The sequence below is a fragment of the Taudactylus pleione genome, unplaced genomic scaffold (assembly GCF_031769625.1).
Source record: "Taudactylus pleione unplaced genomic scaffold, aTauple2 ptg000073l, whole genome shotgun sequence".
NCBI lineage: Eukaryota > Metazoa > Chordata > Amphibia > Anura > Myobatrachidae > Taudactylus > Taudactylus pleione.
In genome coordinates, this window is record NW_028284475.1 from 6666386 (window position 1) to 6681054 (window position 14669).

The 14669-nt window shown below is 45.0% G+C and overlaps 1 protein-coding gene across 1 annotated transcript in view; it reads right to left on the minus strand.

Annotated features, from left to right (window-relative positions):
• Positions 1-285: 285 nt before the first annotated feature.
• The window catches only part of LOC148532593 (Fc receptor-like B), a 41465-nt gene continuing 27081 nt past the window's right edge, over positions 286-14669 (minus strand). Inside the window, exons 6-9 of the mRNA XM_088467520.1 lie at positions 10132-10266; positions 2343-2368; positions 868-908; positions 286-385 (exon numbers count right to left, since the gene is read on the minus strand). Of these exons, the coding sequence (XP_088323646.1) occupies positions 286-385; positions 868-908; positions 2343-2368; positions 10132-10266 (302 nt within the window). The remainder of the gene's footprint in view (positions 386-867; positions 909-2342; positions 2369-10131; positions 10267-14669) is intronic.

Consider the following 14669-nt stretch of genomic DNA (forward strand, 5'->3'; position numbering starts at 1 on the left):
AAGCCAGACTGATCATAGGAAAACTCAAAAAGGTTTTTTTTTTTTTTTTTATTAAAGAGGTGCTTGGACTTTCATGTGAACGTTTCGCAGAATTAAATTAATTTGTATCCATCTCTTTTCACCTTGACGTAATTCTATATTGTGATAGCAGCTCCTGAATGAAGAGTAAATGCCGGCTTGCATTTTCAAAGCGCTAGGTGGATGATCTAGACTAGCCAACGCGTTTTGTGGCGCAGAACTGTATAGCTTTGTACATAAGGGACCAGTGTGTTCTTGGCATGTGTGTCAAAAGCTTATATGCTCTTGGTCAGTGAAGTTCATGTAGATGTCGGCAGGGTCGGGCATGTCTTCATCGTCTCTTGGCTCAACTGGCGTCCAAGACTTGCTATTTGTAGAATATTCCACCAGTATGAAACAGAACAAACATTATGCGACTCATGACAATTACTGTAGCTGCCACTGGTTTATTTTCAATAGCAAATGGTTTTAGGAAACATATGAGTTTTTTTTATTTTTGTGTGTGTGTGGGGGGGGTATATATAATCTAACAGTGAGCAGGTGAGCACCTTCTGTTAGAATTCTCCAATACAGATAATGTATAAAGAACCCTCTAAGGTCCTTTCATTTCACTATATTCCTACTTTGTATTTATTTTCCTGTAAAGAGTGGTTAGACTTGAAAATATTTATTCTATTTTTTAGAGAATAATGCCGATCTAGTATCGAGGTTGCTGGGCTCTTAGGGTTTTCTGGATCATTATTTATTATTGATGTAATAATTTGGCTCACTATGCAATTTCCCATTTTTTATTTAATTCTTTAGCAGTGCTCTCCGCAGTGATTAGGGAAGGAAACATGATATTCCTACCGTCTCTCTCTGCTTTGAATTCCATGAGGAGATAGCACTTTCTTAAACGTAACATGTCAAAAGCTGCATACACATGTAAAGATTATCTGTCCAACCATCCAACTAGTTAATTGGTTGGAATGAAAATCTGGTAATGTATGAAAGCAAAAGACAATCAGCAATTTGCTCCCAAATGCCAGAAAATGGACAAAAACTGTTGATTGAACAAATTGTTTAGATCAGAGGTTCCCAAAGTTCGCCATTACAGTCCACATTTAGGGATATCCATGCTTAAGCACAGGTGACTTAATTAGTACCTCAATCCATTTGATTTAACCATCTGGACTCAAGCTTGGATATCCCTAAAACGTGGACTGTAATGGCGGACTTTGGGAACCTCTTGTTTAGATCAAACATTTAACAATCTTGTCTGATGACCAATTTCATCTGTTTTCTGGCATTTAGGAGCAAATTGCTGATCATCAGTTACTCCCATACGTTACCAGATTTTCATTCTAACCAAACAACTAGTTGGATGGTTGGACAGAAACCCTTTACGTGTGTTTGTGCTTTAGTCTGAGCTGATTATCTTCCCTCCCTCTTCCACTACATCACTTCCCACAATTTCATTATCTATTAATGGCACAACTGTGTCCTCTGGCCCCCAAGTGTGCTGTCTTGGAGTTTTCCTGGTCTCCTCCCTCTTCCTCCAACCACACATTCAGCACCTCACACAGTCCTGCCATTACCATCTAAAAAACATTTCCAGAATCAGACCCTCTCTCGCCCGGGAGGCAACTAAGACCCTCCATCCACTCACTGGTCATCTCCAGATTGGACTACCATAACCACCTCCTATCTGGCCTCCCTGATTCCCAGCTCTCTCAACTACAATCTGTCCTCAATGCTGCTGCTCGGCCCATCTTCCTCTCCAAACTACCTACATATGCCTCCTCTCTCCTACAAGCCCTACACTGGCTCCCCTTCCCCCCTTCGGAACCCAATTCAACAATTCAAGCTTCTCACATTCACTTACTTAGCTCTCTCCCATTTACATCTCTGACCTAATCTCCCTTCACACTCCCGTTCGCCCTCTTCGTTCCACTAATGCACGCCTCCTCTCCCGCCAACTGATTGCTTCCTCCCACTCCAGTCTCCAATATTTTGCCTGTGTTCTGGAACTCTCTACCTCTCCCTGTCAGACTCTCCACCTCTCAACGAATCTTCAAACGGGCTCTCAAGACCCGCTTCTTCATTAAAGCCTTCCAGCTCTCATCCTAGCACTCTGCCCATGCTCACCGTCTACCCCATCTGTGTCCTTTTCTCTCATTTGTTTATGTACATTGTATAACACTGCAGAACCCTTGTGGCAACATATAAATAAAGGATAATAATCAAATCTACATGTGATACTTTTTGTTTAGGAGAGCTCACAAGAGGTCCAGGTTTTTTTGTGCAAACTCTTTGTAATCGTCACCAGTCTCCTAAATACTCACGTTTCCTTCTGTATGAGCTGGAGAGTCTGGAGGAAAAACACAGACATGTATTTCATGAACCAGACAGGAACAGGAGCAACTTCAGTTATATAATATTAATATAATATTACTGCTGGAAGATTCCCACTGCTTAGTAATGACCGCTCTGATAGGTCAGATGTTTGAATGTGATTTGCAGTAACCGCGTGTGGTTTGGGGTTTTGTAATGTAGTTTGGGTTTTTACCCTCCCTGGTTTGGTCCTGGAAACTGCATGTGATTTGTGGCGGTATGGAGAGGAAACCATAGTGCAGCAAATCTCCACCATAGTTTTCTCATTCTATACTGTATCGATCAGAACGTTTTCCATGTATTACAAAGAAAGTCACATTCTTAATGTAACACACGGGATTACAGAGACTGTAACATGCAATGCCTTTCAGCTATGGTGAAGGATTTTTGTTTTGTTCTTCGGTGACTGTTGCTTAGTAACTAATAATCAGGGTTTCAATCTCGGTCCTTATGGCACCCTAGCAGTCTGAGTTTGGGAAACACTGGCTTAGGGACTAATTCAGAGATTTATGTAAATATAATATTTATGCAATGTATTGAGATCTGCAAATGCGCAGAAGGTATGCTAACCCCCTCCTCCTCCCCTCCCAAGAGTGTATCCGGTTATGGAGCTGGAGGAGAATAAATGTCTTCAGTTACCAGTGAGAGTTATAAATCAAGGAGACAGACTAAAGGCCTACATAGAGGAACTAAGACGTCCGTCCTTGCAATACATCCCCACACCCAATGCCCCACAGGGCAGTGCCACACAAGCTGCCAAAAGACAAAATACAGAAACTGGCATTTGAGAGTTCGAGTCACCGCTCTGCTAACAAGACGATAGGGGCTAAGATGTACTCAGGGGATGATAAATAGCTGACAGATTACCAGTCTTCCTCAGAAAGAGCACTTAGGGGCAAATTTACTAAAGTGAGAGTTTTTAGAAGTGGAGATGTTGCTTAGAGCAACCAACCAGATTCTAGCTATTATCTTCTAGATGGTGCTAGTTAAATGTTAAGTAGAATCTGATTATTCGCTATGGGCAACATCTCCAATTCTAAAAGCTCTCACTTTAGTATGCATACCACAAAGGGCTAATGCAATCGCAACAACCAACTGCTAATGCCTTCCAAAAGCTTAGCCGAGCATAAGGACGCCCACTGCTGCCTTCTCATAGTCAGGTGCATAAGTAATGGGACAAACTAAACAATCCTAAATCTAACTTTCACTTTTTAATAATCGGTTGCAAATCCTTTGCAGGCAATTACAGCCTGAAGTCTGGAACGCATAGACATCACCAGATGCTGGGTTTCATTCCTGGTGATGCTCTGCCAGGCCTCTACTGCAAATGTCTTCAGTTCCTGCTTGTTCTTGGGGCATTTTCCCTTCAGTTTTGTCTTCATCAAGTGAAATGCATGCTCAAATCGGATTCAGGTCAGGGGATTGACTTGGCCATTGCATAACATTCCACTTTTTAGCCTTAAAAAACTCTTTGGTTGCTTTTGTAGTATGCTTTGGGTCATTGTCCATCTGCACTGTGAAGCGCCGTCCAATGAGTTCTGAAGCATTTGACTGAATATGAGCATATAATATTGCCCGAAACACTTCAGAATTCATTCTGCTGCTTTTGTTAGCGGTCACATCATCAATAAATACAAGGGAACCAGTTCCATTGGCAGCCATACATGCCCACGCCATGACACTACCACCACCATGCTTCATTGATGAGGTGGTATGTTTTGGATCATGAGCAGTTTCTTTCCTTCTCCATACTCTTCTCTTCCCATGACTCTGGTACAAGTTGATCTTTGTCTCATCTGTCCATAGGATGTTGTTCCAGAACTGTAATGGCTTTTTTAGATGTTGTTTGGCAAACTCTAATCTGGTCTTCCTGTTTTTGAGGCTCACCAATGGTTTACATCTTGTGGTTAACCCTCTATATTCACTCGTGAAGTCTTCTCTTGATTGTTGACTTTGACACATATACACCTACCTCCTGGAGAGTGTTCTTGATTTGGCCAACTGTTGTGAAGGGGTTTTTTTTCTAGGGAAATAATTCTTCTGTCATCCACCACAGTTGTTCTCCGTGGTCTTCCGGGTCTTTTGGTGTTGCTGAGCTCTCCGATGCGTTCTTTCTTTTTAAGAATGTTCCAAACAGTTGATTTGGCCACACCTAATGTTTTTGCTATCTCTCTGATGGGTTTGTTTTGATTTTTCAGCCTAATGATGGCTTGCTTCACTGATAGCGACAGCTCTTTGGATCTCATATTGAGAGTCGACAGCAACTGATTCCAAATGCAAATATCACACCTAGAATCAACTCCAGACCTTTTACCTGCTTAATTGATAATGAAATAACGAGGGAATAGCCCACACCTGTCCATGAAATAGCTTTTGAGTTGATAGTCCCATTACTTTTGGCTCCTTAAAAAGTGGGAGGCACATATAGAAACCGTTGTAATTCCTACACCGTTCACCTGATTTGGATGTAATTACCCTCAAATTAAATCTGAAAGTCTGCAGTTAAAGCACATCTTGTTTGTTTCATTTCAAAGCCATTGTGGTGGTGAATAGAGGCCAAATTATGAAAATTCTGTCAATGTCCCAATATTTATGCACCTGACTGTATAAGTCTGATGACGTGAAACAGCGTAATCATCTGGAGCAGTGATTCCCAACCTCGGTCCTCAAGGCACACTAACAGTCCAGGTTTTAGGGATAGCCATACTCAAGCACAAGTGACTTAATTAGTACCTCAGTTATTTTGATTTAACCATCTGCGCACAATCATGGATATCACTAAAACCAGGACTGTTAGTGTGCCTTGAGGACAGAGGTTGGAAATCACTGATCTGGAGCATCGACACATATCGGGCAGCCATGCAGCTTGTAACTTGTAAGTCATGTCTGACCTGCCTCATACACATGGTCCCCTTACCTCCCCCAAATGCTGACTACCTGTCACTAACTTTGTGATTGAATCTTCTGTGCAAGCACAATCCAATCGCTGTGCGAGCGTAGTACAGTTTTCATGCATGTGCATTGGCTTACCATCGCTCCATCTGTGTAAATATCGGCATCGCATAAATCTCTGCATCAAGCCACAGTGCATGTCTTATTTGCAAATATACAAACATCGTTCAAAGGAATCGCCAAGTCCTTACACAAATGCTAAAGCATGGGACTGTACCAGAAGTAACCCGTCTATGTTCCAGCCATAGCTCATAACCACACAAGGACTGCAGTTTTGGAAAACTACTGTAGGATTACCCAATAAGTGGGCCAAAGGCCGCAGCCCCAGTAATCCTGTGTTCAGATCCTGCAGGCCTGTAGAACCGGAGACGCAGAGCTGGTGATCTTACTGCACAAAACAACCTGAGACAGGGTATGGGACCCGTCCATCCTTTCTAGCAATTCACAATGTAGAAGATCATTATCAGGGGCATCTTATGAGAAGAGGGAGCCCGTGTACACTCCTCGTGCGGGGCCCCCTCCTCTCTCCCCGGTGGCTGGCAGCTGACTGACGCGACTAGCCAGCCACCATTAGTAGACTCCGGGCCATTAGTAGACTCCAGGCACTAGAGTGTGCCCGGAGTCTACTGCGTATGCGCAGAACACGGCCATTTTTCCGGGGTTCTGAGCAGCACAGACACTCAACGCGGGACCACGAACAGGTAAGTTTAAAAAAATATGGGTGCAGTGGGTGCGGTGCGGGGCCCCCCTGCACCCGGGGGTCCATGTGCCCCCCACACTGCACCCATTATAGATACGCCACTGATCATTATAGTCCGGAATCCCCAACTCATAATCTAAGATGGATAAACTGTGCAGCACAGCAATAAAGTAATACATTAGGCATCACAAGTCTTCCCCTATCCCAAGGCTTACACACAATGTAGGGAGGCTAATTTCAGCACGCTTTTGTCCCCACACTAGAGACGACAGAAGACGAACATTGATTTTAAAAAGCCTTGGAGAGAGATAAAATGGTCGGAGATAAACTATCAACTAGGGGCGTTTCTAGAGAGGAGGGGACCCGTGTGCAGTCTCCATCACGGGCCCACTCCTCTCCGTCCGGCTGCGCACTGAGCGGTGCGCGGCCAGTACTGCACTTATAGACTCTAGGCACTAGAGTGTGCCCGGAGTCTATAGCGCACGCTCAGGTCACTGGGAAAATGGCCACGGCGGCCAATTTCCCTGTAGTGCGCATACGATGGGAAAGTGGCCGCGGCAGACATTTTCCAGCCGTTTTTACAAGCGCAGACACCGGAGCTGACGTGGCACTCCAGAGAGGTAAGTATAATATGGGTGCTGGGTGTGCTGGACCCAGGGGCCCGTGTGCACCGCACACCCTGCACACTTTATAAATAACCCCCCCCCCCCGGTACCAACCAATCAGCTCCTGCCATTTTTCAAAAAGTCTGTAAAGTGACAGCTAGGTGGTGATTGGCTCGTACTTTATCTAGCGCTAAAGTTAAGTACATATAGAGATTATATCAAACTGAACTTATATTATTTAATAGGGGGTCCTACCACGTACAAATAAAACATCACAATATCAGGAGAGAGAAAAAGATTTGTCTTCTGTGGTGCCTACAAAAATATACAGTAAAAAACTTTAAAATGCTATTTAGTTCACTTGATATACAATAACAATAATAATAATAATAATAATAGCTAAATAAAATGTAAATATAGCGTATGTGAGAACAGAGGCCCCGATTCAGAGCCGGACGCTCTGACCAGAGCGCTCGCTCTGAATCATGGCCCACCTCCATAATTATGGAGCGTCCTCCTGGACGCTCGTATAGCTGTGGGTCACCACCCACAGCCTATACGAGCGTGCAGGATGATGGTCGCGATGGTCTTGATCATCGCGACCATTGAAACCGCGTGCAGAAGCCTGCGGTTGAGTTTCTCAACCGCAAGGCCAGGAGTGATTTTGGCTCTATCAGAGCCAAAATCACTCCCACTGACATCACTAGTGATGTCAGTGGGGCCGGCTTCAGACGGTAGGTGTTCCCTTGGGAACGCCTCCGTCTGGCAGGCACGCCCCTAGCACGCCCCTTTGGTGGGCGTGCTGTCAGTCAATATCGACAGCACGCCCCCTTTGATGAGACACTCCGAGCGAAGGAAAGTCCTTCGCTCGTCGCGTCTCGCGCATGCGCAGTGCAGACCATCGACCCACTTGCGAGAGGACAGCCGCTTGCGAGTGGGTCTGAATGAGGGCCAGAGTGAATAGGTAATTATAAAGCTATGCATGGACTGCCTGCTCCTATATTTCTTCTTAAATATTTGTCTAGGAAAGTGGTGTTGTCCGTCTTTGGGCAGTGATACCCTATTTGTATTGAACAATCTCCTACGTGGAGCGGAAATATAGTTATATAGATGTTGATTAAATGATAGGAAAATGAGAAATTTCTCCTATTACTGAAGGGGAATAGTGGGCCTGATTCATTACCGATCGCAACTGCGATTACGCACGCAGGCGGCTGTTTGCTGCGCTCTGCGCATGTATCGCACGTGCACGAAGGTCTCACTACGATCAGACTGCAATCCCAGTGACTACGCTGTCCCATCGCAGAGTGACTGACAGGAAGTGACCGTTTGGGGGGTGGTGACGGGACGGGGGATGTGTGAAATGTGGGTGTGTCAGTACGTTTGAACGTCGTTACAGTGGAATGCATAAATTAACCACTGCAATGCCATACGCAACTTGGGCTTTCTCTGCGTGCGCTGAGGTTATCAATTCCTGAGTAAGGTCAGACTTTGTGCAAGTGTGCGTGATCCATAATGAATCAGCCCCCTAGCTCCAGAATGAGTCAGACACGGGACAGACAGCTTTCACACTGTGGCACCGACCCTGGTTATTCCAGCGTCACGCCTTTTACACTGTGCCCGTGTGCAGAGGAACTGGTTACCAGTTTACACGGCTGGTTTACACAGGTCGTTTATCTGGGTATTAATAGTCAATCCTTCTAGGTGTGACAATTATAAATTGACTGAGTAAAATATAGACAGTATCCTGTTATTGCAGCTGTATGTATCAATCACAGATCAGACCTATTGGTAACCGACTACTGGCAGAACCTATGAAACCATGCACCTCAATATATGAAAGGTCACAAAGAGTACAAGCCGGGTGGTATATCTACTGAAGGTCAGCTTTTCAAAGCTGCCGATAGCTGGATTGAAAAAGGGCATTCGCAATACGCGCCAGACAAACCTGAATTGACCTGTTTTACTGTTGCCCTTTTAAATCCAGCCTTCAAAGCTGCTGAGAATCGGCCCTCAAGGCTTGCTTCACTTGTGACACCTAGTCTCTCAAGGCTGCACCTTGTCTCACTTGTAGCACCTCGGCCCCCATGGTCACCACTTTGTATTCTGGTCACATTCCAGCGACTACCATTGTGACCTTATCAGCCTGCACCACCATCAGCCACAAAATATCCACTGATCACCAAGAGTGCCGGGTAAGCCCCTACTACTGTCCCAAGTTTAAGATCAGGCGGCCACCTAAGTACTGGTGAGCATGTTCAGCTCTAAGGGAACAGTGGGTGGCTGTAATTGCCAGAAGACCTCACCAGCGTAACTCTAGGGCAGAGGTTCTCAAACTCAGTCCTCAGGACCCCGCACAGGTCACATTTTCCAGGTCACCTAGTAGGTGTACAGCTGTATTCATTACTCACCGACACGAGCGAATGATTTCACTTGTGATTCTGTGAGGAGACCTGGAAAACATGCACTGTTTGGCTTCCCGGGGACAGAGTTCGAGTACCTGTGCTCTAGGGGTCTTACTGTCACGATCCGGGCTGCGCTGCCACGGAGCACTCGGACCTTACCTGTCCGGGCGCTCTGGCAGGGCCCTTCCTGCGGCGGCTCCTGGAAGTGATCTGGGCGCTGGGGGGCTGATGGCAGCGGACCTCTGTGTTCGCCGGTGGCTGCTGGGCGCCGCCATCTTGATGCAGACACGTGACCTGGGGGAAGCCTATCCCATCCCTGCATTGCTCTGTGAGCTCCAGCCAATCCCTGCACACCCCATGGTACTTAAGGGTGCATTGCACACTCTTTCCTTGCCAGTGCAACGTCGTACACAGCGTGAGCTGTGTGTTAGTTCCTGAGCTCCTGTCCGCTGCATGTTGTCACAGTCTGTCTGTATTTTGCAGTACAGCTCCAGCTTGCCTTCCGCTGTCCCCAGTTCCTGTGTGTCGCTCTCTGTTCCTGCTCCCCAGGAGGGCCTGCCGTCCCCGAGACTCTGGTCCTAGTTCTCCACTCCAGTGCCCGGGTCCGACGTACCTTCGCTTCTTCAGTACCTGTCCGGATCTCCTTGTCGTCTCGTCATTCATGATTCGCACCCCCTTGAAACCGGCTTCCTTTCAATACCAGCAAACCGTTCCACTGATGTCTTCTGTCTCCACACCGGCTCCTAACCCAGACCCAGTCGTGACACTTACACAGTGAATCCTTGGTGATCGTAACAATTCTACCCCCCCATGTCTTATTGTATCAAAATATTATGAGTCTCGATAAAACTACCCCAGCATCTGACCTACCAATGCTATTGCAGCAAAAAAAGGTTCATGTTTCACAGCAAACTTTTAAAGTTCCAACAACAACAATCTCATAAAATAGGGATCATTCAGCCCAGCACAAAGATAAACACACATGAAATGTTACATTATTATAATGTTGTTTCTGCATATAATATTGTGAACCAAGGGGAATTTCCCAGGCTTTACCCACATATAGGATTGACGTTACCTGTCTTTGGCTGTTGTGGGACACCTCTTGTGGATGAATGAGCCACATTGTATTTATAATATAGGTAGATCAGGACAACGACAAGGAGAAGAACCGGAATCACGATTGCTAACACCAGCCACAACATACTCCCCTCTGTCAGGAGAAGGAGATGACATCAGTTTAGGAGAATTTCTTTCCAAAAAGATATAAACACTTAAAAAGAGGATTTCTAGAACAAGATGTTACAGTAGTTTCTTCCATCAAATTCTGTGCTCCCCTAAACTAGTCATTGATATACACTTCCTGCTTTGAGAACAGAGATAAGTCTATGGAGACTTAGGTGTATATGTACTAAAGTGAGAGTTTTTAGACGTGGAGATGTTGCCATTAGCAACCAGATTCTAGCTATTATCTTCTAGAAGGTGCTAGATAATTGTTAAGTAGAATCTGATAGCTTGCTAAGGGCAACATCTCCACATCTAAAAACTCTCACTTTAGTAAATTTACCCCTTAGACCCCAGTGAATGGAAACTGTTCTCAAATAAAAAAAACATTCTATTCTGTTTATAGGTATTCTATGAGTGCTCTGCACCCCTCCTCTAGAAGTCACCCGCTGGCCCAGTGAAACTTCCTACCAGTCTCTACAGCTGTAATCTACCATCCCTCCTCCTAAACCTCCACTGTTCTGCTCCCCTGACCTTCTCTTCTCCCCAATTTACCCCCTCGAACTGTTCATCACTACTTTAGTATGTGAGCTCTCACAGGCAGGGCCCTCCGTCCTCATGTCTGGCCCTAGCACTATTCATAATTCCAGTGCTCCTTGTTACTGGTCTCGTAGTCCCCCTCGCATACCTCCCAATGTTGCAAAGCCGAGAGTTGGGACTCCCACATGGACTGAAAAGGGGGCGTTACCTCGCTGTGCAGGGGCGTGGCCTTACAGAACATTCCCTTTTTCATCACTCTGGGGGCAAGCCCAGCATCTCCGTAGATGCTGGGCTGCCTACTTCTGTGACATCAAGTTGGACAGAAGTTGGCTGGTCTGATAGAAAAAAGAAAAGTTGCCTGGATGGCTGGCCTGATGAAAAGTTGGTCAGGTGTGTGGGGCAGCGTTTTAGTTGGACAGACAAGTTGGACAGTTGGGTCAGTTGGATGGTTGGAGGAAACTTGGTCTGATGTATGGCCAGCTTAAGTATAATTTACTATCATCCAATGAAACATGACATTAGATGGGAGTTCCACCTTCTGACGTCTTTAACTTCCACACAGATTTGTTTATTTTTTTTTGCCCTGGACTCAACACATAGGGCCTGTCTCAGAGCTGGACGCAGATGCCACGGCATCTATTGGTGGTGCTAGAAAGCTAATCCCTGGTGTACAGCCGCGCCTATGACTGAGATGCCCGCTCTGATCATCTGTAGATGTAGATGCAGTAATACCACCTGGTGCATCTGTAGATGCCACCATCAAAACTTGCACCGGCCTATGGCGGCTGCAGATTTCCAAACAGAGTATGGTCTATGTGAGTGGCTGAGCGCCTGAGTACACAAACACTTCAGTGACATGCCCACATCACTCCCATAACACCCCCATAAGGCGGACCATCTCCATGCATCTGCATAGCCACCTCCCAGTCACCACCCAGCAATGTTTTCTACAACATTTCTTGCACTGTATGTCTCAATCGCAACATCGCCTTTGTGCTCTGCAATACGCTTTGGGGGCGTATCCACAAGTCACCCACCCGTTTTAAGTCATGCTGGGGGCAAGCCCAGCACTCCGTCAGCTGCTGGGCTGCCCCCAGCCCTCTCCCTGCACTGAATGGATGCCCCGTGCATGTGTGCGGCATCCACTCAGCTTCACGACACCGCTGCTCTCTGCTTAGCAGGGCTGTGCTGTGGTGGTGCCAAGGTGTCCCCAATCGCCCGCCTGCAGGACACTATGGCCCGTGGGTGGGACAGTGCCGCAAAACGGGTCTGTCCCACTGAAATCAGGACAGTTGAGAGGTATGTGCTTGGTCTGTTGAAAATCACTGTCAAAAGAACTGCACCTAATAATAATAATAATACATACCTATGTGTCCGTAATAATAATAAATTATTAGGTACACATAGGCACAAATATTCTAACGGACACATAGGTACATATATTATTATTAGGTACATATATTATTATTATGGACACATAGGTACAGTACATATATTACATACATATATTATTATTATGGACACATAGGTACATAAATGTACCTATGTGTCCATAATAATAATAATATATGTACCTAATAATAATAATATATGTACCTATGTGTCCATAATAATATATGTACCTAATAATAATATATGTACCTATGTGTCCATAATAATAATAATATATGTACCTAATAATAATAATATATGTACCTAATAATAATAATATATGTACCTAATAATAATAATATATGTACCTAATAATAATAATATATGTACCTACAGTGCATCTGGAAAGTATTCACAGCGCTTCACTTTTTCCACATTTTGTTATGTTACAGCCTTATTCCAAAATGGAATAAATATATTTTTCTTTTCAAAATTCTACACATAATACCCCATAATGACAACGTGTAAAAAGTTTTTTTTTGAGATTTTTGCAAATTTAATAAAAAAAATAAATAAAAAAAACTAAGAAATCACATGTACATAAGTATTCACGGCCTTTGCTCAATACTTCTGGCAGCAATTACGGCCTCAAGTCTTTTTGAATATGATGCCACAAGCCTGGCACACCTATCTTTGGGCAGTTTCGCCCATTCCCCTTTGCAGCACCTCTCAAGCTCTATCAGGTTGGATGGGAAGTGTCGGTGCACAGCCATTTTCAGATCTCTCCGGAGATGTTCAATTGTATTCAAGTCTGGGCTCTGGCTGAGCCACTCAAGGACATTCACAGAGTTGTCCTGAAGCCGCTCCTTTCATATCTTGGCTGTGTGCTTAGGGTCGTTGTCCTGCTAAAAGATGAACCATTGCCCCAGTCTGAGGTCAAGAGCGCTGTGGAGCAGGTTTTCATCCAGGATGTTTCTGTACATTGCTGCATTCATCTTTCCCTCTATCCTGACTAGTCTCCCAGTTCCTGCCGCTGAAAGATATCCCCACAGCATGATGCTGCCACCACCATGCTTCACTGTAGTGATGGTATTGGCCTGGTGATGAGCGGTGCCTGGTTTCCTCCAAACAGAACGCTTGGCATTCACGCCAAAGAGTTCAATCTTTGTCTCTCATGGTCAGAGAGTCCTTCGGGTGCATTTTGGCAAACTCCAGGTGGGCTGCCATGTGCTTTTTACTAAGGAGTGGCTTCCGTCTGGCCACTCTACCATACAGGCCTGATTGGTGGATTGCTGCAGAGATGGTTGTCCTTCTGGAAGGTTCGAGTCTCTCCACAGAGGAATGCTGTAGCTCTGATAGAGTGACCATCGGGTTCTTGGTCACCTCCCTGACTAGGGCCCTTCTCCCCCGATCGCTCAGTTTAGACGGCCGGACAACTCTAGGAGGAGTCCTGGTGGTTCAGAACTTTTCATTTAGGGATGATGGAGGCCAATGTGCTCATTGGGACCTTCAAAGCAGCAGATATTTTTCAGTACCCTTCCCCATATTTGTGCCTCAAGACAATCCTGTCTCGGAGGTCAACAGACAATTCCTTGGACTTCATGCTTGGTTTGTGCTCTGACATGCACTGTGAGACCTTATATAGACAGGTATATGCCTTTTAAAATCATGTCCAATCAACTGAATTTACCACAGGTGACTCCAATTAAGCTGTAGGAACATCTCAAGGACGATCAGTGGAAACAGGATGCAACTGAGCTCAATTTTGAGCTTCATTGCAAAGGCTGTGACTACTTATGTACATGTCATTTCTTACTGTTTTTTTTTATTAAATTTGCAAAGATCTCAAAAAAAAAAAACTTTACACATTGTCATTATGTGGTATTGTGTGTAGAATTTTGAGGACAAAAATTAATTTATTCCATTTTGAAATAAGGCTGGAACATAACAAAATGTGAAAAAAAGTTAAGCGCTGTGAATACTTTCCAGATGCACTGTATGTGACCGTAATAATATTATATGTACTTATGTGTTAGCAATATATGTACCTAGGTGTCCGTAATAATAATATATGTACCTTATAATATATGTAACTATGTGTCCGTAGTAATAATAATATATGTACCAATGTGTACATTATAATAATATATGTACCTATGTGATGCTGACTGACGGATGTCCGGCCACCGCAGAAGCAGTAGACTCTGGGCACTAGAGTGTGCCCAGAGTCTACTGCGCTTGCGCAGAACGCCGGAAATGTGGCCGCGGCACCCATTTTCCGGTGTACTGTGCAGCGCTGACACACGACGCAGGACCACAGACATGAGAGTTTTAAATAATATGGGTGCAGGGTGTGCGGTGCGGGGACCCTCTGGACACAAGGGTCCGTGTGCCACGCACACCCTGCACCCATTATAGATATGCCCCTGACTGTGTTTGCTTTACACTGTTATTTGGTTTGTGCATGAAAATTTACAAATA